The sequence below is a fragment of the Lepus europaeus genome, chromosome 2, assembly GCF_033115175.1.
Source record: "Lepus europaeus isolate LE1 chromosome 2, mLepTim1.pri, whole genome shotgun sequence".
Taxonomy (NCBI): domain Eukaryota; kingdom Metazoa; phylum Chordata; class Mammalia; order Lagomorpha; family Leporidae; genus Lepus; species Lepus europaeus.
The window spans coordinates 67,941,798-67,967,591 of NC_084828.1; the positions used below are offsets into that span (position 1 = coordinate 67,941,798).

The window sequence follows — 25,794 nt, forward strand, 5'->3', positions numbered from 1 at the left end:
GTTTATCTTGGATGTCCTTCCTCTTCCAGTAGTCTGGGCCCTGGATTATTTGCTTCACAAAGTAGGAAGTCTGTTTTTAGTAGATTTGGGGATAAATGGAGAACAGGAATGTGAAAACACTCCAAGTTGATTTAACTAGCAAAGCTTCTAATCATATCTAGGAAACTGGAGATTTATTAGTCTGAAACTTACTAAAGCTAACATTTAAATATGCTGATGATTTTGGAAATATGATGATTTTAATTGGCTTTTGTGCACCTGTCTAGAGATGCCTAGTGTAAAAGCTTACCGGAGAGTCACTCACCCTTTTCCTTTTTGAGTAATTGTCCTCTCCACGGTAGAAAGCCCTCCCTCGCACTTCCTCCCTCCCTCCTTTGTTTTAAGTGGGTTCTCAGAGGAGATCTGCATAAAAGGAGTGGACTCTCTCTCCCCTTTCTCTAAATGGATCAAGTTACCTCAAAGATGGATGATTTGAGGATGCACATACATGTGTAATGTGTTTAATAAATAGACTACCATGGCGTGCATTCCTATCCACTACTATAAAATAGAAAAATCCCAGAAAAATTAAAATGAAGGACTTCTGTTTAAAATTTCAACTTTCTCCTTGTCACCATAAAACTAAAGCTGTTCAGTGGCTACTAACCTTGTGTTTCTATTGATTTTCTTTATTTGATTAACAAACAAACTTACATACATATTCTAAATAATGGGCAGTGGTGTCCCTTCTGTGCATCTTTGATAAATATGGCCATCTGGTCATTATTGCCTATGTTTTTCATTTTATTTTGTTGTATTGTTTAGAAATAAAATATTGTTTCAAAGCATTATAATTCAAGAGTGCAGTGTAGTTAAATATTCTTTGTCTTAAAAATGACTATATGAATACAGTTGTCTATATTTAAATAAATGCATTTCTGTGGGCACTTAAGTAAACAAGATTACTGTATTTTCACCCATTCTATCACAATGCATTTACTTTTAAGATGTCTCTTGAGATTTTGCTTCTTACAAGCAACAGAAAACAAACCTCCACAGACATTTCCTAGATAGCATTTATTGCCATAAACAGCCTTGTGAGTTGTCTGTTATTAAGTATACTTATTTGTGATTAATTTCCTAAAAACTTTGAGTTACGCAGATGCTTATCCCTTTGACTATTAACAGTCTTCACCCCAGCAGTTACTTAAGAAGTTCATGATTTTGCAGGTTGTCCAGTTGTTTTGTTTTTTCTTAATGCTTTACTTCCACCCGTGAGAGAGATATTTTTAATCTGTGTTGGAAGTAGAAACATGATATGTGATGTTGACCCAACAGGATACTGGCCTTGAGGAGGCTTTCCTGCTGGGATTACTGGTCTGTGATTTTGGAATGCCATTACTGCTACAGGCACGCCTCATGGCCTAAAACAGGCACTGAAGTATCGGGATGGTGAGCTTCATTGTCTGTGACAAAAAGGTCATCAGTTGTTTTATTAGTTGATAAGACATTGGATTTAAGATGGAAATTGAAAAGATAAATGTCAAAGCTGGGAAGCCTGCATATCTTTGTTCTAACCAACCTGACATTATTGAATTCTCAATTGTTTCACCTCCCATAAGGAGCTGCAAAGTTGGGTAAAGAAAACAGACTGTGACCATGGGCAAGGAGTACAGAGCAGGACCTGATGGATATCTTCTGGAAGTTAGTACCAGAATTGTTCAACAGATTAAATGAAGCTGGTGAATTTAGGTCTAATTATTTTTATGGTTTAATTAATTTGAATATATTTCCAATAATTAGTGAGTAATCCTCAATAATTAACTGGACTGCTGTTTCCAACTTCCAACTCAAATTATATAGTTATCTACTTACCGATGCAGAATTAGTTTCTTTTTTAGAAGCATAAAACCTTTAAAAGCGATACACCAATATTGGCAACCCTTGACTTACAGAAAGATTGGCCTCTACCAGGTAACACCCAAGATAACCCAAAATTTGAACTTCTAGAAAGCAGAGGGTATTTTTAGTTCACTGCATTCTCTTTTTATCTGTGTGAACTACAATATTCCTTTCTTTCCTGGGAATTTGTCACTAGCTCTGTTCAAGGATGTAAACAGGTACTCTTTCACTTTGTTTCTTGACTTTCTCATTCCTTGCAAAGAAACTCAATATTTCCATGAAACAATATTATGAAAGGTGGCCAGTGTCCTGTTTTAGGTCACAAAAGCCAATTTGGCCTGGTTAGTATTTTATATAGGAAGGTCGATGGAACAAAGGCAGTAAATAGTGTACTAAGACAAAAAACAAAGCATCAGGTAACATTGAAGGTATAGTTTTAAATCAGTTGGGGATGCTAAAATTATGTACCCTCGATATCCCACTTTGTGTTGGAAGGAAGTCAGTAAGCATGGAATGCTCATATGCAGATAACCCTGGTAGTCTAAAGATTCAAGAGGCCTGTGTAGGAGAGGTACCCGCTTGGATGTGGAAGAACACGAAGCCTGTGACGAAAGGAGCTGTGAGCCCAGGAGATCTCTGTGGAAGATGATTCTAGCTCTCTGCTGTGCTGAACTTCAAAACTTTGGAGAAATCAATTCAATCTCCACATACCACAGCTTCCTCATTTTTATGACCTTTTAGTTATTCTAGCTTTTTTTAAGAGATTTATTCATTTATTTGAAAGGCTGAGTGACTAGGGGAGCAGCATGGTGTGTGGAGAGAGATCTTCCATTCACTTGTTTACTCCCTTTATGACTAAACAACCAGGTCTGGGCCAGGCAGAAGCTTGGAGTCTGGAACTCCATCCATGTCTCCCATCTGGATAGTGGGGGCCCAAGCACTTGCACCATCTTCTGCCGCCTTCCTTAGTGATCAGAATCAGAACAGCCACAACTCGAACTGGCACTCCCATATGGGATGCCGATGCCAGTGGTCTCAAATGGAGCTTTAATTCACTGCACCACAATGTGGGCCCAAAGTTAGTTTAGCTCTGTAAGGGTATGCATTTGTGAATTGAAGTTGGTGTATTTGAATGTACCCAATAGCATAACCACTGAGTGTTTCTATGGGAAAAATGTGTCAGACTTCCAACTAAACAGTCACAAGAATGCTTTTAGAATCTGCATGGGTCTGGAAATACCAGGCCTGCAGCTTTAAGCTGGGGTAGTCTAGAATTGATGTGTGAATATCTGTTTCTGTGTTGATGAATTGCAGACCCCAGAGGGTGTAAGTGAAGAGCAGAGGGCTCAGGAGCTGGCTGCCATGGAAGATGCCCGGATAGTAATTCTGAACAACCTGGAGGAGCTTGAACAAAAAATCAAAGATATAAATGACCAGATGGACGAATCTTCCAGAGAGGTATAAACCTTGAGTTCCTTTTTTCCCCTTCTTTCCTGTAACATAAAAATATTACTGCTTATTTGGGCACAGGGCTTGGAAGCCAAATACTTAGAAGTCAACTTGATTTAATGTTTGTTGAAGGGTACCTACCATGTGTGGGGTAAACATGCCCTTTTTTTTTGCATTCTTTTTTTCTTTCTGTTGTTTTTGAAACAGATGAGTAAACATTTGAAGGCATCTTTAATGTACTTTATGTATGGCTAACTTTGTCATAACTGCATATGCTTTCTATAAACTGAGATACCCAGTATTTAGGTGCTTGCATTCAAACTAACCAACATTTTTTGAGCATGCTTACTGTAAATTCAAGGTCATGTTGGTACTGCTGGGGAATGCAGGGTTCACACATGAATCAGACAGACCCAGCTTTCTGGAGGCTTGCAGACTGGAGAGCAGACAGACTCAGATTCTACCAATAGAAGAAGTCCATGGCCATTTTCACGTTACCTCCGTGGAGTGAGAGGAAGTGCCTAATTCTTCCCAGGGGGATCTCCATGCCTGTTTTCACCAGTGGTGCCGACAGCCCCATAAGTAGTAAGCGGACTGTTCACCTGTCAGCTGTACACCCTGGAAGCCCCTCCTGCTGGCGTTGCTAGGAATGCAGAGCTCATGTGCTGGGCTGGGGTCACTTTCACTTTGGTGCTCGAGGGACAAAGACGTGACTGCTCCAGCGTGGTCTGTACTTGAGCCCGAATCTAAGCAAATACGCAAACTGTTTTTCAGAAGTAAGCAGTAAAGGGTCGGTAATAGAAACGTTAAGTGATAAAATACAGTTTGCTTTACAAATATTTTCTAGCACAGGAATCCTGAGTTTCCTGTGGGCGCTCTGGAATGTTCTCTAGACCCCACAGAATGGCTGATAACAGTGATGCTTCTTGAAATTTGTAGCTGTTAAAAAAATGTACCTCTGCTGTGGGAAGCTGAGATGTCCCTGAGGGTGAATCCCTTCTGAGTTTTGTTTTGTGTCCTTAGTTGGATATGGAATGTGCTCTTTTGGATGGAGAACAGAAATCTGAAACAACCGAACTTATGAAGGAGAAGGAGATTTTGGATCATCTAAACCGGAAGATCGCCGAACTGGAAAAGAACATTGTTGGTGAAAAGACCAAGGTAAAAGACAATGATGTTTGAATGCAATTTTTATGGGCAAAGCAGTGGTCCTAATTGATGGAAATTAAATGTTATATAGATTGATCGTGGTTTTGGATTTGTGTGTCATGTTCCTGGACACAGTGGCACTGGGAACATAACATTATCCCAGACTAGGAGCTGTCAGGTAGTGAGCAACTGGAGCTGAGAGCAGAGCCTGGGTGAATGTAGGGCTGATACTCATGGCAGGTTATCCGCCTTGAGATGAGTGAGTTGCTCTCCACTGCACACACCCCCACCCCCACCCCCTGTCAGCATTGTGCTCTTCTGATTCCACTGAACTTGACTTCTTGATCACTGGTGCTTTGTAGGGTGCGCTAAAGTATATGCAAGTAGAATTGCCTCATTTCTTTCCATTTTTCTGTTAAAAAGATGAATGGGGGCCATTCATCTCACATGTCTGCCTTGTTGTCCTCAAAGCAAGTGCACTGCTCTTGAACAAGCGCATTGAGGTTTCCAGAGGTCCTCACACAGTGCCAAGTGAAGCCTGTCCATGAGCCACAGGACACTTCCCTTGGGAAAGACCCTGCTTATACATTTCAGGCAACAACCTGAATGTCAGCTGATCGCCACTAAGGAATGTATGACAAATTTTAGAATTAAGGATGGTAGTTGAGTTTTTGGTTTGTCTGTTTATGAGATTTTTTCCCCCCTGTCTGGAAAATACTGTACATTCCTCTTCCATTTCGAGTTAGTGGCAGCTGAAATAAGCCTAAAATTAAAAATAAAATTCCCATTTGAAAAGCAAAAAATGAACGGGCTTTAACACATTCTTCCCTGCCCATCACGTTTCCCACTATGCTGAGAAAAACAATTTTTCAGTTTGAGTAAGCTCTAGTGGTCATATGTGGAAAGAATTCCTGCTGAAAGAGACTTCCTTTTTAGGCTCTTGTTTATTTGAGACGGATAAATAAGAGCATTTGACCCTGGTGACTGAGAAGGAACCCAAAATGATGTTGTCAGAAATGGAAGTCAGAGTAAAAGCTACACATTGATTTCTTGGCTGCCTGCATGTCAAAGTTAGGGTGCACAGCTTTACGTATTAAATTGTGTATGTGCTCATTCCACCTTTAGACTTTGAAATGGTAAAGAATCTATTTGAGTAGTGGCTATATTTTTCCTTAGAATCTCAACAATAAGTCCAAGGATTGACTGTCTAAATCTGCAGTGCAGGAGGATTGAGTTAATGGCTTATGCTTTTCAAAGATTCTGCACTGATATAGCACGAAGCTTTTGCTGGAGGCATTAGATGTCTTTTTAGGGACTTGATAGTGTTTTACTATTAAGTATAAAACTAAGTAATACCATAGTTATCTTGTTACTCTTTAAGTCATATTGGAAAACTTGTAGGGCTTAGAAATGGGTTGTCAGGTTCCCTGTGAGCCCTTCAGTTTCCTTCATCCATGTGGCTATTTATCTTTGTGTAGTCCACATATGGTGTGGCTTATAAATTCTCTTTGTCTGTCAGTCATTAGCATCAGACCCTACACAAAAGTAAAGCAAGTTAAGCCAGTGAATGCTACATCTCAGTTCCCAGGGAAAGCTGGGTGATAGTCTCCAGATCTAAGGTAGAGGTGGAATTCCAGGAACATGGGCAGAAACAAGCAGAGAGGGCCCTCCAGCCTTCCTGTTGTTGTTTCAGTGGCTTGAATAGGATGTGCATGGGAGAGGCTTGAAGTATCGAACCAGCTCTTGCAGCTGTTTGGGGATTAGTTGGCCTTGGCAGGTGGGATTATTGTCTGTCATCACATGCTGTGAAAAATGGCAGAAACTGGCTCTGGGTGAAGTACTGCAGAAGAGGAGGAGTGAAGTGCAAACAGTAGACCCGATGACGTCACTACATATTTTTAACAGCAAAACTCAGAGACTCTACACTGCTTGATGACATTATTGTGTTCCTACCATTTAAAACCATTCTTTTTATTTGAGAGAGAGAGAGAGAGAGAGAGAAAACAGTAAGCTCCCATCCAAAGGTTCATTCCCTAAATGCCTCCACGGGGCAGGAGCCATGAACTCAATCTAGGTCTCCCACACGGGTGGCAGGAACCCAGCTCTTTGAGCCCTTACCACTATCTCCCAGGGTCCACATTAGCAGGAAGCTGGAGTCAGGAGCTGGAGCCTGGAGTCAAACACAGGCACTCTGCCATGGGACATGGGCACACTGACCAGGTTCTTAGTTGCTAAGTCCAACTCCCACCCCAGTGTGTCTACCACTTTATGGCACAACTATTTGATATCATCCCTCTGTTTAGACCTCTGGCCCACTTTCCTCCCTGTGGGCCAGAGGTGATCTCACCATCTGTGCCGCTGAGAAATTAGAATTTTCAAGGTTCCCTCCTTGTATCAAAGACCAGTCCCTATCCATGCGCTCTGCGTGTCGCCCTGCTTTTCTTGAGGTCTTCAGTCTTTCTACTCACCCTCCTCCTACCCCACTACCAATTTCCCCCTCCTCCCTGGGCTTTTACTGTCAGCATGTCAACATCATTTTTTAGAATTATTATTTAAAAATAAGCTACTACTTTCTATCTTCATCAATAATTAATCTTTTCAGACAATTTTCTGGGCCCGCTGTTTCTCCTCTTCATTTTTCCAGTTAACCATGCTTCCCATTACAGTTCGCTTAGACCTCGGTGCTCCATCACATTTGCTCCTATTAAAGACCCCAGTGCTGCCCTGTCTGCCCTCATCCTTCCTGCCTCTGTTGCATTCCATCCATGGCTCATCGTCTTCCAGTTTAACCAGCCAGGAAATCACATCTCTACCTATCAACACATTCAGACACAGACCTGGAAGTTGACACTTCTTTCTCCATCATTCCTTCACTGAATTCATTACCAATGTATTTCTCAATTACTTCAGCATCTTTGCGTCTTTACCAACAATGTTCTCTTGTAAATTATCAAAATCTCTTTTTTTGTCCCCTTTCTACTTGCTTCCCTATAATCAATTTTCTTGACAGCAGCAAGGGTGATTTACAGGAAAAAAAAAAAAAAAAAGAAGGTTTATTTTTTCAAAAGGTAGAGTGACAGAGAAACTGGTATAGGCAGGAAGAGAAAGAGACCTTCCACTCACTAGTTTATTCCCCAATTGCTTGCAGCAGCCAGGGCTGGACCAGGCCGAAGTCAGGATCCTGGAACTCCATCTGGGTCTCCCACGTGGGTGGCAGGGGCCCAGATACTTAGGCCATCTTCTGTTGCTTTCCCAGGTGCATTAGCAGGGAGCTGGATTGGAAGTAGAACAGGTGGGACTCAAACCAACACTCCAATCTGGTATGCTAGTGTCCAGCGGCAGCTTAACTTTCTGGCCCTCCAGAATGGTTTTTAAAAAGAGACGAGATCATAAACTTTGGTTTGTGACCTACCACTATAAAACAGGTATAAATTCCTGACTGATCAGGCACTACCCCCCTCATACTCCACTCCCACCATGGGCTTCTTCCCCTTTATTTAAAGATCCATCCTCCATCCCACCCCAGGTGCTTTATGGAGACCATTCTCCCTGCCTGGAATCCCCTTCCTCATATCCCATGCCTCGTTGCTTCTGTCTTTCAGGACTCAGATTCAGCGTCAGTTTTCTAGAAAAGTCCTCCCAGACCTTTCTAGTTGAGGTTACATTCCTCCTGCTGTTCTTTTAGCCCTTTTGTAGTTCTTTTCTTTCTTTCTTTTTTTTTTTTTAAGATGTATTTATTTATTTGAAAGTCAGAGTTACACAGAGAGAGGAGAGGCAGAGAGGGAGAGAGGGAGAGAGAGAGAGAGAGAGAGAGAGAGGTCTTCCATCCAATGGTTCACTCCCCAGTTGGCTGCAACAGCTGGAGCTGTGCCGATCCGAAGCCAGGAGCCAGGAGCTTCCTCCAGGTCTCCCACACGGGTGCAGGGGCCCAAGGACTGGGGCCATCTTCTGCTGCTTTCCCAGGCCATAGCAGAGAGCTGGATTGGAAGTGGAGCAGCCGGGTCTCAAACCGATGCCCTTATAGGATGCCGGCGCCTCAGGCCAGGGCATTAACCCGCTGCGCCATAGTGCCAGCCCCAGTAGTTCATTTCTTATAATTTACACTTGTTTGTAGATTGTTAGATATTTATTTCCCTCTCTAGCCTAGGAAATAGGGAAAGGCCCTGCCATCCACAATTTATCCAGCTTCTAGTAGTAGGTGCTAAAATACTGCCCAGTGTGCTGTAGGAGTGTGGTCCTTAGATTCTCCTGCTCACAGCTCGTCTAGGCTGGCCTTGGCAGAAACACTGAGCCAAACACCTGCCAAAGAGCTACGTGTGGCCAAGCTTCGGGACAGCTGGAGTGGGCTGCCCAAGTGCACATGCCGTGGGTCTGTAATCACACTGCCACTCAAGCTGGAGCATACGACAGAAGGAGGAAGTGGCCTTTGCCCTTCTGGATCACGTTTCCTTTCCACACACCTGTTGCTGTGGTCACATATAAACTGTGGAATGAGAAAAGTAACACCTAAAAAGATATCCCTGTTGGGCAAGCTCCGATTCAGATGTCCTGGGCTTTTAGAGACAAGGCGTGGAGCCACAGGAAGAAAAAGGTTAAATAACACCTCGGAGTTCAAATCTTGGTGTGAAATTATTGAAATGATTTCCTTGGCTCTCAAGTCTTGTATTGTTTCTTATAGCTGATTTTGTATTATCTTATTTTGCGTATTTAAGTAACATGTAAGTAAATGAATTAATGTGTATCATACATCATTAGTATTGTGTAACTGCATACAATATAAATTCCGGACATAATTATATATACAACATAAATCATAGACAATGTATTTTATTATGTATTTAGTGAGTATTTTTGCAGTGGTTCCCTGGATTGGTTCTTCACTGCTCTTACAGGTGCAACTGTTGAAAGCATCAATACGCCTCTTCCCATGTGGCCCTAAGCTCAAGGCCACCTGTCTGTTGTGTTCTAGATAGTAGCCACATCATAGATAGAGCCACTATGAGTGTGGATCAGCCTGGGACAAATGCAAGTATCTAATTTAAACATTGCCTCAGCAGGGATGTTTGTTTGGTGAAACAGTAAACAAAGAGACAATTTTGTGTTCTCATAGCTCAGGTGAAAGAAATTAGGGGAGTTGGTTGCTTTTTGCCTAGCAAACTCTTACAGTTTAATGGGCTTGGTGACAGAATAAGAAAGAAGGTGCACTGTGGTGCTGTGGGTTAACGCCCTGGCCTGAAGCACCGGCATCCCATATGGGCGCTAGTTCTAGTCCCGGCTGCTCCTCTTCCTATCCAGCTCTCTGCTGTGGCCTGGGAAAGCAGAAAATGGCCCAAGTCCTTGGGCCCCTGCACCCACATGGGAAACCCGGAAGAAACTCCTGGCTTCAGATTGGCACAGCGCTGGCCGTTTCAGCCAACTGGGGAGTGAACCCATCACGTTGAACCATCGGGTGGATGACCTCTCTCTCTCTCTCTCTCTCTCTGCCTCTCCTCTCTCTGTGTAACTCTGCTTTTCAAATAAATAAATAAATCTTACAAAAAAAAAAAAAAAAAAGAATAAGAAAGCCACCAGCACCATGAAGCCCAGTTTGGGCCAAGATCTGGTTGTAGAATTGGCTTCCCTTTCCTTCTACTCCCCACCCCCACTCCCAGGGCAAAGCCCAGTTTTCCACAACTGCTGAGAAGGTATAGATGTATGCATCAGGTTACGTAGGTTTGTTTCTGGTTTTACATTAAAAATTTAAAATTAAAAATAACTTTTCAATTGCCTTTATGTTTGGATTATCTGTGTTTCATCTGTACTCTGCTTACAGAAATCAAAAGTTAGCTGTATAAAATTAAAGAAAGTGGCTAAGGAGAGGTTCTGTTGAAGTCTTTTTTCTATGACCCAGTTGGGAATCATAAAGCTCAAACCATCCTCTTGTTTGAGGACAGGTATTTTGTGTGTCTAGACAGATATGTTGGGAGGTTCCGTAGCCATCTCAGCATACCCAGTTTTATAGCTAAACACACTTGAAAGCGTGAACTGATGCTTATTCTATATCATACAACATGTTCTTAGGTGAAATCTGAAATTCTTTGACTTCCTGATATTTCTGCAATAAATATCTATCACTGTATAAAGCGGTTAAATCTTATTCCCCATTATTATCTTGCCAAAGTGCCTGTTATTTCCTCTCCATCCTTCCTGTAGAGCCAGGGGCAGACATTGAGCCCAGCTCAGAATTCTTCAGCAAGGTGCTAATGCCTGCTGAGTGAAGAGCATTTGCCAGGTCACAGTGAGTGTTCAGACATGACCCAGCCCTTCCCCTGCTTCTATCTTGCATTTCAAAGTTAGCTCCCTGGCTAGAGGAAGTAGAGTTCCAGTGTGGAATTTGGGGATTAAATCAACAGGATTCCAGATTAGGGGTATTTTTTTCTGGTAGATGGTGGATGACACAAGTCCTTAGTGCTCTGATTTTCCAACTTTTTTTTTCCAACTGTATAATTAAAATCTCAAAGTCCATGGAAAAAGAATCCCGGAAAGAAATAGACATTTGCATCTTTTTCGAGGCAGAGGAAGAGTTGTCAGCAATCACCATTTGCTGACACACAGGTCCATACTCTTTTCTTCTATAGTTCCAAAATCCAAAATGTTTTGTGAGGGAGAAAAGTAATGTTGAAAATTTATATGTGCAACTACAGAAATAGTAGCCTGCTTGATTCAAGGGGAATGCCCACACCTCCCAGGAAATGCCATAGTATATGAGCTATCTGAACTGTGTTATCTTTGTAAAATGGAGAACATTGTGAAATCTGAAACACTTCTCATCTTAAGTAGTATCATGAGTATATGCATGTGTCCACACTCATCATAATGAATACATTCAACATGTGCGGTTCTTTTATACAGTAATTACACTTCAATAAAGCTTTTTTTTTTTCTAAGATTTATTTATTTATTTGAAAGGCAGAGATACAGAGAGAGAAGGGAAGAGAGAGTGAGAGATCTTTCATCTGCTGATTCACTTCCCAAATGGCCGCAACAGCCAGGGCTGGGTCAGGCCAAAACCAGGAGCCAGGAGCTTCTTCCGTGTCTCCCACATAGGTGCAGGGGTCCAAGAACTTGGGCCATCTTCTGATGCTTTCCCAGGTGTGTTAACAGGGAGCTGAATCAGAAGTGGAGCAGCCAGAACTTGAACCAGCACCCATATGAGATGCCGACACTGCAGAAGACTTAACCTGCTATGACACAGCACCAGCCCCAATACACTGTTTTAAAAAAGAATTTCAGGGGCTGGCGCTATGATGCAGTGGGTTAAAGCCCTGGTCTGAAGCACCGGCATCCCATATAGGCACCGGTTCTAGTCCCAGCTGCTCCTCTTCCTATTCATCTCTCTGCTATGGTCTGGGATATCAGTGGAGGATGACCCAAATCTTTGAGCCCTTGCACCCACGTGGGAGACCTGGAGGAAGCTCTTGATTCCTGTCTTTCAAATAAATAAAATAAATCTTTTTTTTTTTAATTTTTGACAGGCAGAGTGGACAGTGAGAGAGAGAGACAGAGAGAAAGGTCTTCTTTTGCCGTTGGTTCACCCTCTAATGGACGCCGCGGTAGCGCGCTGCGGCCGGCGCACCGCGCTGTTCCGATGGCAGGAGCCAGGTGCTTCTCCTGGTCTCCCATGGGGTGCAGAGCCCAAGGACTTGGGCCATCCTCCACTGCACTCCCTGGCCACAGCAGAGAGCTGGCCTGGAAGAGGGGCAACCGGGACAGGATCGATGCCCCGACCGGGACTAGAACCCGGTGTGCCGGCGCCGCAAGGCGGAGGATTAGCCTGTTGAGCCACGGCGCCGGCCAAAATAAATCTTTTAAAAAAAAGAATTTCAGAAAATTATTATGGTCCTAAAATTATTGCCATATATATGAACCTATAAGGGTGCCTGCCTCCCAAACCGTACCATCGGCATTAGGAAGTAGAAGGAAAGAGATTCTCAGAGAGGACTTTGGATGGGCCTTCCTTAAAAATGATGGCTTAGGGGCCAGCGCCGTGGCTTAACAAGCTAATCCTCCACCTTGCGGCGCTGGCACACCGGGTTCTAGTGCCGGTCGGGGCACCGGATTCTGTCCCGGTTGCCCCTCTTCCAGTCCAGCTCTCTGCTATGGCCCGGGAAGGCAGTGGAGGATGGCCCAAGTCCTTGGACCCTGCACCCCATGGGAGACCAGGAGAAGCACCTGGCTCCTGGCTTCGGATCAGCACGATGTGCCAGCCGCAGCAGCCATTGGAGGGTGAACCAACGGCAAAAAGGAAGACCTTTCTCTCTGTCTCTCTCTCTCTCGCTATCCACTCTGCCTGTCAAAAAAAAAAAAAAAAAAAAGATGGCTTAGGAACTGTTGTTAACAAATAATTGCATCAATTTCTGATCTCACCCAGCATTTCATGAAATGTGGCCCAAGTGTCGTGCGTGATGAATTCTGTGCTAAACTGGAGGTTACAAAGATGGGCCTTAATTTTTAAGAAAATTTCTATCAAGTTAATAGAATCATCAGCTTTAGCAAATCAAAATACATGAAGCTCAGTTACATTTGAATTTCAATCAAACTGCAATTATGTTTTACCTTTTTTCAGTATAATTATGTCTAATGGAGTATTTGGGACACACTTAGATATTAAGACTCATTTTTTTCCATCTGAAATTGAAATTTAACTAGGTGTCCTCTATTTTATCTGGCAGCCCTACAATATAATAAATTAATAATCTTTTCAAAGTAACCATGAAGCTTTTGCTTATCAGATAAAGGTAATGCATTTGATATGCAAGAATTTTCTGGAATTCAAATACAGCTAGCACATTAAGTTTCAGTTTTTCCCTTCAAGAATACAACTTAAAAGAAAGAAAACTTGTTACTGGCTGTCAGTGGTTCTCAACCTGGGTGCATATTAGGAAACTTGAAGAGATTTTTAAAGTGCTTGTTACTAAGTCTTATGCTTCTGGATCTATGTGCAAGTTGGGACCTGGGAAATAAATATATTTAAAAGCTCACTGAGGGGCCGACATCGTAGCGTAAAGGGTTAAGCCACTGCCCACAATGCCAGCATCCCATATGGGTGCCATATCAAGTCCTGGCTGCTCCACTTTCTATCCAGTTCCCTGCTAATGGCCTGGGAAAGCAGCAGAAAATGGCCCAAGGTCATGGGGCCCTGCACCCACATGGCAGACCTGGAAGTAGCTCCTGACTTTGGCTTCTGTCCTCCTCTGTCTGTGGTTCGGCCTTCCAAATAGCTTAAAAATAAAACTTGGGAAAAAAAAAACTCACTGAGATTATTCTAATGTTCAATATGAGCTAAGGACTGCTGAGCCAAATGGGCCATGATGCATGAGGGCCTTGATAAAGTACCAGCTTCTCTTCCTTGCCCCCAATCCTCTATGTAGCTTTGTTGACTAGGAGAACAAACAGCTAACTGTGGAAACAAATGCAGCAGGCCCTCCCCTATCCACAGAGTCAACCAACCAAGAATGGAAAATATTCCAAAAAAACAAAACATGAACATGTACAGACTTTTTTCTAGTTATTATTCTCTGAACAATTCAGTATAACAACTATTTACATTGCTTGGCATATTATAAATAATCTAGAAATGATTTAAGGTACAGTTGGCCCTCTCCTTTCTTGGGTTCCTTATCTATGGATTCAACCAACCCAAGATTGAAAATAATCAAGAAAAAAAAAACATCTATTCTGAACATGTCCAAACTTTTTGCCCTGTCTTGAATTCCTAAACAATAAAACATAGTTACTATTAACCTAGCACCTATATTGTATTAGGTGTTATTAGTAATCCACACATGTTTTCTGTATGTGGTAGGATGTGTGCAGGTTATATGCAAAACCCACTAAATGTTGTACATGGGACTTCAGCATCCATGGATGTTGTATGAGGTGATATGACCTAAAATCAACCCCATGAACACCAATGGATGGCATGATAGACCTGATGTTAAACGCTAATTTCTACTTTAATTTACCCATGACGAATTTTCCTTTGGCCATATGTGAATATGAAATTTTAGGTGAATATACAAAATTGGCAGAATTGGCAATGAATTTGTGACCCAGTTGGAGTTTGCTGGTCCATCAAGGAGGTCATGTCAGTGTGAGAACAGCACAAACAGAAACAGCTTATCTCCAGGGAATTCACCTCCTGCTCTTGGTTTATAGATGCCCCCTGATACATACATCTGGATTTTCCTAAAGCATTCCTTATGATATTTTGTCAACAAAGTGAAATTGGTGCCAGCGCCGCGGCTCAATAGGCTAATCCTCCACCTGCAGAGCTGGCACACCGGGTTCTAGTCCTGGTCGGGGCGCCGGATTCTGTCCCAGTTGCCCCTCTTCCAGGCCAGCTCTCTGCTATGGCCCGGGAGTGCAGTGGAGGATGACCCAAGTGCTTGGGCCCTGCACCCACATGGAAGACCAGGAGAAGCACCTGGCTCCTGGCTTCGGATCAGCACGGTGCACCGGCCGCAGCGCGCCGGGCCGTAGCGGCCATTTGGGGGGTGAACCAACGGAAAAAGGAAGACCTTTCTCTCTGTTTCTCTCTCACTGTCAAACTCTGCCTGTCAAAAAAAAAAAAAAGTGAAATTGGTTATGTTTATTAAAAATGCCTTTTAGTTTGTCTATCTCCGAGAATAGGTTCATGAATCTTAAAAAAAAAAAGTTATGCTCTCTTTAGTGTTTGGAAAATATTGTGGTGCCTATAGTAGTTAGGTGAGTTTTCTAATTTAAATCTGAGTAAAGAGAATAACACCTGCTTTTAATATTTTACCTGTGAAAAGCAAGAATCCCTGAACCATCAAGTGCAGTCTCATTTGTTTATTTTACCTTCCCTGTAGAAGGTGATAATTAGTTACTTGCCTAGTGCTAATTTTCCTTTGTAAACTTCCTGGGCAGTGTATAGGAGAGAGGGATATTAATTACTTTCTGGCTCAGAGTGGTTGTACTGCTGGCCCTCAAAGCCCTGGTATCATTTTTGTGGTCCTGTGTGATTTATGGCTGGGCCCGCCTGCCACTAGTCTTTCTTTCATCCTCCTTGACTTCCTTTGGCCTAAATTTGGCCCCTCTAAGCTTCTGCTTGGAGACCCAGGTAGTGGTCACAGCGGTACTAATGAACCACAGAGAAACTGCGGAAGGTTCTAATGGTGCCTGCTTGCGTAATTCTTCTAACTGCACCCTTGTATGGAATTGTAAAACATTTTGAGCAGCTCAGAAGGAAGACACTATGTAAACATAAGGTATTTTTTATTAGTTATTGAATTCTGTTTGTTATTAGCAATTAAATCATGGAAAACATCAGAGGAAGTTGGTCATTTCTTCAGATTTGAGACCTGTGTTTTAGGTCAGTGGCTTTCCATGTTGTAAAATATTGCATCAATATTTTCTAGTTCACATACATTTTAGGGCTTTACACATGTGATATTTAATTGTGATGATTAGTTTTCCTTTTTAAAAAATTTAGTTTGGATCAGAGTTGCTACAAAATCTGATGATAAAGCAACTGCATCTAGAAATTGAATTCTCTTCAGATAAAATTATTTGGCTGTGTAAATAGTGCAATCTTTGATCTACAAACAGAAGACCAAGTAATGCAGGTTGTGTGTGTGTGTGTGTGTGTGTGTCTATGTTTAGCCATAAGACAGAAAGCATTCTGTATTGTTGGATTTATTAAGGAGAAATGGAAACTAAAGCCCAAATCTAACCAGTACTATTGTATTCAATTTTACTATGAGTTAACACTTAGGATCCTTTTCTTTGTTGATAGTGCTATTACTTTCTCCAATCCCTGAACAACAGATGTACACAGTTAGCTAAAGTCACTCTTGTTAAAGATAAAGAAAATTTATGTAGTCTCTTAAAATTTAGCTTGTTATAAAATCACTTGCAATTGATATATAAAATAGGACTCTATGATTTTTCACTTTGGGGTGATTAATTATTTGTGAAAAAAAAATGTTTCTAATGTTAAGTGTACATTTCTAAAATATCTTGAAATTTTAAGATTAAAGTAAAAAATGGAGACTCAAGTAATTTAGTATAGGCATTGATGTTTATAGTTTCAAATTTAAACCTGTAACATCTGTTATAAAGAATCTAAATATATGATCACACAAGAAATGATGACGATTTCAGTGAAGGAATTAGAATAAGGATAATTTTATAGAACTATTTGAGAATTTTGTCCCTTAAAAAAGTTCTCCTGTGATATACTTAGAAGCTAGTTTAATTTCTTTCAGTTAATACAGAATGAACATAAGGGAGGTAAGGCGCTGTCCACTTTACTTACTGGAGGTCAAATAGTCATAGTGCTTCTGCAATGCTTTTTTTAGGGCTGAGCTGTTACACCAAGAAAAGAATCATGTCTAAAATTTGCATTAGGGGTTCCAGCATCATAAAGGGAATATATGTTAGGAAGATTGGCACTAAATAAATTGAAGTTACGTTTCGTGATTTCAGAGGTAGCATCATAAGACCATATAATCACTGTGTCAAAGTATTTGCTGTTATAATCTGGAGCAAATGCAGGGTTACTTGGCCCTTTGTGACTTGGGAGGGATTTGAATCTCCTCTTTCTCCTCTCCTCTTCTCCCCTCTCCTCCTCTCTTCTCCCCTCTCCTCCCCTTCCCTCCCCTCTTCTTTCTCTTTTCCTCTCCTCTCCTCTCCTCCCTTCTCTGCTCCTCTCCTTTGCTTCTCTCCTCTCTTCCCCCTTTTCTGACCTGTGGCTATGTTCTTTTTATCACAGTCCATGTTTCAATTTATTTATGTTGGTCATTGTAGGAAATGTGTATTTCTGTAGTCAGTGTCACAGTTTTGGTACATCTAAGCTGCCTAATATTACTTCCTTTTGCAACTTTGTTAGTCCTGCATTTGTACTAGCTCTCTCAGCTCCTGTATTAGATGCTTTCCTTGGCATAAACATTTTTGATTGCTTTTGCTTTGACATTTTCCAAATAGCTAGCAATGTTTCAGGTAACCAGAATATCAGTTGTATACCTGGAGTTCCTCTGAGCTGTGAACAAAATAACAAAATTTCAGTAATTTTCAAAACTTGCTTAGCTAATGCCTTTAGCAAATCAGAACATGGCTTCAAGGTAAATGCCCCCTTTCCTTTGTCTGCTTCTCTGACAGATGACTCCCTGTAAGGCTAACTTAGAAATTTGGTTCCATTTCTTCTGTTCTGTGTTCACCAATTCAACATTACCATTGCTTCCCCTACTTTTGTAACATGGTAGCAGGAAATAAGGAAAGGGGGTCATTGTCAATACCCAGCAAAGTGGATTATGTTGTGAGAATGCAGGAACCGGACCTCCTTTGCTTAACTTCCAGTTATGCCCTTTTATCCTAGCCACTAACAAGATATGTTGCTACATTCCTTGGAAGATCCAGCGTTTGTGTGTGTTTATTTGTGTTAACCGTAGGAAATGTGCACTAGCAGCTGCTTGGGGTGTGAAGGTAATTTCTATTCTTCTATTTTCTGATTTCTGAACTTCAGGAGAAGGTAAAGCTTGATGCTGAAAGGGAAAAACTAGAGAGGCTTCAGGAGCTTTACTCCGAGCAGAAGACCCAGCTGGACAATTGTCCTGAGTCCATGAGGGAACAATTACAGCAACAACTGAAGAGGGTCAGTAGCAAACAGGAATGCACCAGTTGTGTTGTTTTTCTCTTTGTTTATTATCTTTTTCAGTTAAGTTTCCACTTACCTGTGATTGACTACTTCACAAAGAGTAAATGTGCATAATTTCTAGCCATTCCTTTTTAAATAGAAATATGCATGCTAACAGTATATTTTATTCCATGCTAATCAGTTAAAAATCCCTTGCTAGAATCTTTTACCAAATTTAAAGCAAAAACATTTCTGGAATCATTTTTCTTGTAACAAAAGGGAGCTATTCCTGACTTGTAACCAACACCAAGATTGCAGCATTTAAATCAACTGACATGTTTTCCTGCATTCTCTGCTACTTTGTGAGTACTATTTGCCCTTAAATTTTTTTTTTTTAGTTTGATTTTATACTCCTGTCCAAAAATGATCATGTTACTCATTGTTTGTTTTTCTTTCTGCTGCTTAGTGACATTGAACTTAATTAGCAGGATTACAACAATAAAACACCAAGGTCCAAGACACAGAGCATTGCTAATGGCCTCAAGCATCTCATAGGAGCTTCAAAATTTTAAAAACTTATGTAGCATGTGTCTTCTAGCTATACTTGATCAGTGTATTGTCCTGTTCTTAATGTCAGCAGTGTTTAACACAACTGTGCCTGTTATCTACTGAAAATGAGACTTCCTAGGTGGATAGTTTTACAAATGCTGGCATGGTCATTTAATATTTCATGGCCCCTTGACAACTGGCTGTGGGTTGTTAAACAGCAGCCCTGAACTGCAGCCCACATCAACTGTGACCCTGAGGAAGCAGTCACACAATAATAATTTGGCCTATGTGAGTAGCAATCATCACTCCACGAGAATAGGAAAAAAGGCTTGTTTTATTCGTGTTATTTATTGTGTCTGTGCCCTCTTGGGAATTAGCAAGTTTAAAAAAACCAAGAAAGGTAACATATCCTTCAAAATTTTTAAGATGGTCTTTAATACAAAAATGTTTGGGACCTCTAAGAACATCACTTGGTAAAAATGAGTTAACTGAGTGTTTAGAGGTTTAAAGCATCAATAAGTAGTGTCCCAGGCAGGCTTGTTAAATTGCAGTGTAACAGTTTTAATATTTGTCTTTTACAATGTTGATTCCAAAAAAATTTAGCAGAGTTTGTTTCCTCTACTCATTTTGTTCTGTAAAGCTGACTTTATAAACATATAAAATACAAAATTTTCTGTCTCAGAATCTCACTTCTGGAAAGTTTGTGATAAAAAGTGATTGGAAAAGAGACTAGTATTTGTAAAAATCATTTTAGTTTGTCATTTGTGTCATGCCTGTTCATGAAACTGATGAAAAACTCAATTTTATATTTATTTACTGTTTTTCCACTGTGTTTGCTAATATTTTACAGCCATTGCAAGTCTTTATTGAGAGTCGGCAACATGGTTATGTGTTTTCATCTTTCTTTCTTGCAGTTCTCCATTTATTGTTTGTAAACATTGCTTAAAATTAAAAGTGGTAGATTCTATTAATACCTAGGCTTAGGTTAACATGAAGAGTTCTTGTTTGCTTGATCTGGATTCTGTAGGAAAAGCCATAAATTTATATGTGTTCTAAAGCTTTTGCCTAGAAAAGAGGAAAGGAAATGATGCAGACAGTCTGTTCCATTAATTGAAGGCAAAGGCTCCTTCCTCTTCCTCTATAAGCAGAGTGTAAAATTCTTCTCATAAAACTGCTTTCCCTGGGGGAGATAACTGGCTGGTGGTACCTTCTGCTCACTTGCTGGTAGGAGGTCTACTAGTTCTATTTTCCAGGGACGATGACCTGTGTAACTCTTACACCAGTCCCTGTGTAACTCTTCACCAGTCAGTAAAAGTTTGCTTATTTCATATGACCATTCATATTAGGAACTCCTTGTGTTATCACAACTCATTTCCCTTCAGGCTTGAAATATTTCAGAGTACCACATCATCACAAAGCTTTCCCTCAGGCATTTAAACTACATTCAGAAGAGTTGATTTTGTTGCAACTAACTTTATTAGCTAGCAAATATCACAAAATAAAAAATAAATAAATAAACCACTTTCTTCAACTGCATATCGTTTTGAATACTTAAGCTAAAATTGTAGGCTGAAGTTGTGCTTACAGCATCCTGGACTTATGGCTGGCCTCCTTATTCCTAAATGTTTTATTTAAATCAGAATATAGCCTTAATCTGATGTGGATTCCATGGCCTTTGTTGGTCTGTAGTTGATATGGTAATACCATTCCTGGGGTACTGAAATTAAATGAGTCATTTGCCAGGGTATGATCTACTGTTAAGCAGAGCAGACAATCACCTGGCTGATAATTACCTTGTGCTTTTGATGGGAACTCAACTGAATAGTTGACTTTGGTCTCTTGACTTAAAAAGAAAAAAAAAAAAAAATTCTATCCAGTGAAATCTACAATTAGAATATTTTTCTAGCATTCAATTTCTGTGGGCCTCTATATCTTGCTATATAACATGAAGAGACTGTACTGGTTGATTTCCTCCGTTTTTGTCAATATTCCAAAAGTATGCAGTTGAAGTGTTTGACTATAGACCATAAGATGGAAAAACTGATAACAAACCCTGAACCCCATTTAAATTTGCTTCCAAAATTATCCTGGAGTTATTATGAGGTTATTTTTACAAATATTCCTGTCTGTACATCTTTTTTCTTTCTGTTCCTCCATTAAAGTAAAGAAAACATAAAGTGCTGAATATAAACTAATGCCATATAAATTCTCAAAAAAGTTATTAGAAAGAAACAATTGTATAGAATTTCCATTAGAGCAGCTGTTACATTTCCTTTCATGCTTGGCCTTTAAGCTTGCCAGCCAGTAATGAAAACATTCTCTTAGTGAAATTTACTTGAAATTTTCATTCCACTAGGCAAGTACTTGACTGAGCTTCCTGTATATATTATTCTGTGCTCAATTAAACTGCTCCTGGTCCTAAATAACATCCCTTGAATTCTTACTCTTATCTAAAGTCTTTCACATTTTTATTCCCTTAACAATTACTTTTTCTCTCTGAGTTTAAATTTATATACACACATTTTCTGGTTTAGAAAAACTTAGTCAGATGATTACACCAGCAGAATCTTGAGTGCTGACCTAGACTTAATTTTCAACTTCCCTACCTAGTGTGCCATTATTTTCATGCAGTAGTTTAAATATTTACTGCAAGTAAATTAGTGAGTCTATGACCTTCTTGTGGGGGTTAAAATAACACGTTAGGTATCAGCCAGATGTGGAGTAAGTGACTGAGTAGCAAATTATTTATAAGTGCAAAAAAAGGTGTATTTTTATCACAATAATCTTTAGCCACAAAGCAAACTTAATTGAAAGACCTTAAAAACTTGGGTGTGTGTGCCTATATGAGTATATATTTCAACTAATGTATTAAGACTGAAGATACTTTGTTTCAAGATACAATGCTTAAAAATTGTCTCTTAATTCTTGAATTTATTTAATTCATTTAGAAATTAGAATTTGAAATATCGGGTAAACTTGAAATAGCAATCAAAAACTTGAAATCAAGACAATATTCTTTTTGGTCAAGTAAAGTATAAAGAAGTGTTATGTAATGTGGCATATGATTTTCAAATTGTGCTTTTGCTGCTCATAAGCTTTGAGAATGCACAATCTATATTTACATAATAGTGTTGTTACTATAGTATTGACTGCAATTAGACAACAGCTAATAGCCTTTATGAATTCTCCCTAGAATAAAATTTCATTACAGAAGATTAAAATATATTCCATTGGATTATCACTTTCATGAGGGGAGCTAATGGTGATATAGATTTCATCTGTCATATAATTATTTATCTAACTGTCTTTTACGATTTGATTGAACATTAATAAATATGCCCTGCTGGTTTTGCTATGTTGAGCCATGGGACACTTCAGCTCAGTTGCTTCTTCCTTTTGGTCATGGATTATTTATAAATTATATTTTTAAGAAATCTATAATAGTACATTTATAATCCTGTCAAAGGCTCCAAAAATGAAGGACTTTTTAAAAATATAGTGGAGAATAATTTACACACATGCGCCAATCCCTACAATAATGCAGATGCATTAGTATCTTCCTAACACCAAATGTCTCATATGGAGAATACTTATTTTAGACCATCTAATTTTCAAGATTTCTGATTTTCCTTTAATGTGCTCAAGTTGATTCTTCTAAGTCACCCTTTGTACCTAATGAAAGATTTTATTTCTGTTCTTTTCAGAAAAAAGCTTTATAAATTATTTTAAGAATCCAGATTTAAGAACTTCAAGCTCCAAACTTGGTTTAATAGACTTAATGTCTTATAGTGAGTGCTTTTAGGTTCACAGCAAAATGGAGCAGAAGATACAGAGATTTCCCATATATTCTCTGTCCCCACACATGCCTGGCCTCCTCCTTTATCAACATCTTCACCAGAGTGGCACATTTATTAAAATTACTGAACTCATATTGACTCGTCATTATCACTCAGAATGGATGTCCAAATGTTTTTGATGATCTCGTCACTAAAGTTATTTGAGCATACATGCCCTATATATAAAAGCATATTGTAAATATATATTTCATGCATACTCAAAGAATATTTATTTGAAAACTACATACATATGCCATTTTACTTGTGTGTATACTGGGAGTATATTTTAATAAATATATTATTATATAATTTATTACCATTAAAATTTATTAAAAATTTTAAAAAGAAGCTGAAAATAATTATAAAGAAGGTCCACTATTTCCTTTTCACTCTCAAGTTGATTGCATTGAGTGATACGTGGGGCACATGTATCCCTCTTAGAGACTTCCAGTTTGCATGTATGCCAACTTTTGAATCTTTAACCTTTAATAAAGTCTCATTTCAAATAAAGAAGAGTTTTGTCCATAAGACTATGACACATCTTTGGTTTGCAGATGTCTTGGTTATTTACTGAGTTTTTTATATTTTACTAACCATTTTAAAGCTGCCTACTAGATTTAAAGCAGGAATCCCTGCACCCACAGAGCACTCCAAAAGTGACTCTGAAATAAATGCTACCCACCCCTGCCAGTTCCACTCTGTCAGGCACTGCTCTAAGGTTTAATGCCAAAAAAGAAGACTGATATGTTATAACCCTGGTCAGTATTACATTGGAATGATACCTCAGACCAACTCCTGCTGAAAATGCTTTCTACATGTTAGGAAGGCTGCAGCCATCCTGGTGTGTCTTGTTTTCCTTTCCTTTTCTCCAAAGGACGCAGACCTACTGGATGTTGAAAGCAAACACTTTGAAGACCTGGAATTCCAGCAGCTGGAACATGAGAGCCGACTGGATGAGGAAAAGGAGAACTTGACCCAACAGCTCCTCCGTGAAGTGGCTGAATATCAGCGGAACATTGTTACTAGGAAGGTACTTTTGCCAGTGACATTCAATATGAAACATCAAAATATACATATCATTAATACAGCCATGGCATGTCTGTCTACTTATTTTATGTCTGAATATCTTTGTATGTTTGCACATGACATTTTGCACATCATGGAGCTGCCATCTATACAGCAAATGGTGTGCTGAACTAGATAAGATGAGACGTGTTACAGTCATTGTTGCATAATATTGTAGATGTAATTGTGGATAATATCTGACTTTTTTCATGTATGTGAAAACCAAGGTATAGAAAATGAGGAATGCAGATACATGTTTTAAATGACTTCGTTTTGCAGTTATAACAGCTAGGTGCAGAACAATTCTGTGAACAGTCTATTTGGGAGTTTTCTCTACTTTCATTGCTCAGTAGTTCTCAAAGCTTTTTACAATTAGAAACAGCCTAGTGGAATACTACTGACTCCACTCAACCTCTAACACCTAGATGTCCACACCAGAACTCAGCTCTTTTTCTAGAATTTAGAATCACACCCCAGGGCTCTGTACTAAACTGATAAAATTGAAACAAGGGAAGACAAAAGGGAAGAGACTCCTTGAACTCTCCATTTAAATGAGAAATTCCATTGTTGTTTTTACCCAGGAGATATCTCCCAAGATGATGTCAAAAATTCACTGATAGTCTAAAACAAGATTTCCTGTTGACTGCTGGCTTCTTCGAAATAGATTTCAAATCATTTGAACTGTATCAGCTTTAAGTAAAGTTTTGAGCTCATCAGGTCAAAGACATTGCTTCATAGATTCTGGATAAAAATCACCCTCCACCATCACTGAAAATGTGGTCCCTGTTACTCCACTTATGAAAACCTTTTCCCCTTTCCGGGACAGACTAGCAAAACTTTGAAGGTCTAATGTGTGTTTTTCTCTGATCACCTTTTTTCCTCCAGGAAAAAATTTCTGCATTGAAAAAGCAAGCCAATCACATTGTCCAGCAGGCTCAGAGAGAACAAGATCATTTTGTGAAAGAAAAGAATAATTTAATAATGATGCTACAAAGAGTAAGTATAAGTACTTCCTTTTCAGCGCTGGTTGCGATAAAACACAAGTGCCAACTTGTCAGAAAATTGCCTCCTGCTTTTAATAGTGAATACCTTTAGGATGAAAGGAATATTCTTACATACTTTTTTAAATCTAATCTTTCACATTAACTAGCTTTTTTTTTTTTTGGTGAATAATTACAACTGGGAAAATAAGCATGGATGTTTTCTTCATGCTTTATTCATATTGTGAAAATTGGAACTGTGGAAATTTTCCTATTTCCCCCTTTAAAAATTGAATTTTTTTTCATTAGCTAACATACAACATTGATTTAGGGTAGGATTAGCTAAAATTGTGTTTTTACTGTGATCAAACGTTTTGTATTAGGTGCTCTGGTGTTATATATGTGTGGGTCTTCATGGCAAATGTCACATTGGAGTTAGTTTGGCTTACTTGGCTGGGTGACTCTCTATGTGGTGAGAGGGCTGGCCAGATCATCTGTAGCCTCATCTCTCCCAGCACTTAATGTGATTATATGTAAGAGGTTCCTTTGTCAAAGATAGTGTAAAAAAAAAACAAAAACAAAAACAGCCTGTATTCTATATTCTACTTTCTGACATGTTCCCTAGTGTATCTTCAGGGATATGACACCAGATGTTAAAAATTATGGAGCTTATCTCAGATCTAAGCTCTGTATACAAGCCACTGCCTAGAAATATGATCTTGGCATCATGAAAATATCTGATGGACTGAGAGTGGGGGGCAAGAGAAAGACCAGATCCAGAATTAAGGATTAAAAAATGAAGCTGTATTGTGTCCTCACCCAGAAGAAATGAGCATTCCCTTCTTAGCTAGTTTTAGGTTAAGAAGAGAGAGGAACTAGATCTTTCTTAGTCTGTAGCTATAACTGCAGACCACAGACTGGGTAATTTATAAAGAATGAAGGTTTATTCAGCTAATAGTTGGCAGCTCCAAGGTCAGGGGGCTGCAGCTGTTAAAGGCCTTCTCCATAGAGCCTGATGTGGCACAGGGCGTCACATGGCAAGAGGGATGTATCCAAGAGACAAGACCGAACTGGCTTTTGTAACAGACTTACTTTTTTTTTTTTTTTTTAAGATTTATTTATTTATTTGAAAGAGTGACACAGGGAGAGGAGAGGCAAAAAGAGAGAGAGGTCTTCCATCCTCTGGTTCACTCCCCAAACAGCCACAATGGCCAGGGCTGTGCCAATCAGGAGCCAGGAGCTTCTTCTG

The 25,794-nt window shown here is 39.7% G+C and overlaps 1 protein-coding gene across 11 annotated transcripts in view; it reads left to right on the top strand.

Annotated features, from left to right (window-relative positions):
• PHLDB2 (pleckstrin homology like domain family B member 2) overlaps positions 1-25,794 on the top strand; it is a 237,559-nt gene that overhangs the window by 177,948 nt on the left and 33,817 nt on the right. For 9 of the 11 annotated variants that reach the window (XM_062207912.1, XM_062207919.1, XM_062207928.1 and 6 more), the window contains 5 exons: positions 3,196-3,339; positions 4,354-4,491; positions 18,005-18,133; positions 23,375-23,530; positions 24,451-24,561. In XM_062207912.1, the coding sequence (XP_062063896.1) occupies positions 3,196-3,339; positions 4,354-4,491; positions 18,005-18,133; positions 23,375-23,530; positions 24,451-24,561 (678 nt within the window). The remainder of the gene's footprint in view (positions 1-3,195; positions 3,340-4,353; positions 4,492-18,004; positions 18,134-23,374; positions 23,531-24,450; positions 24,562-25,794) is intronic. The other 2 variants (XM_062207977.1, XM_062207995.1) reach the window with 1 other exon arrangement.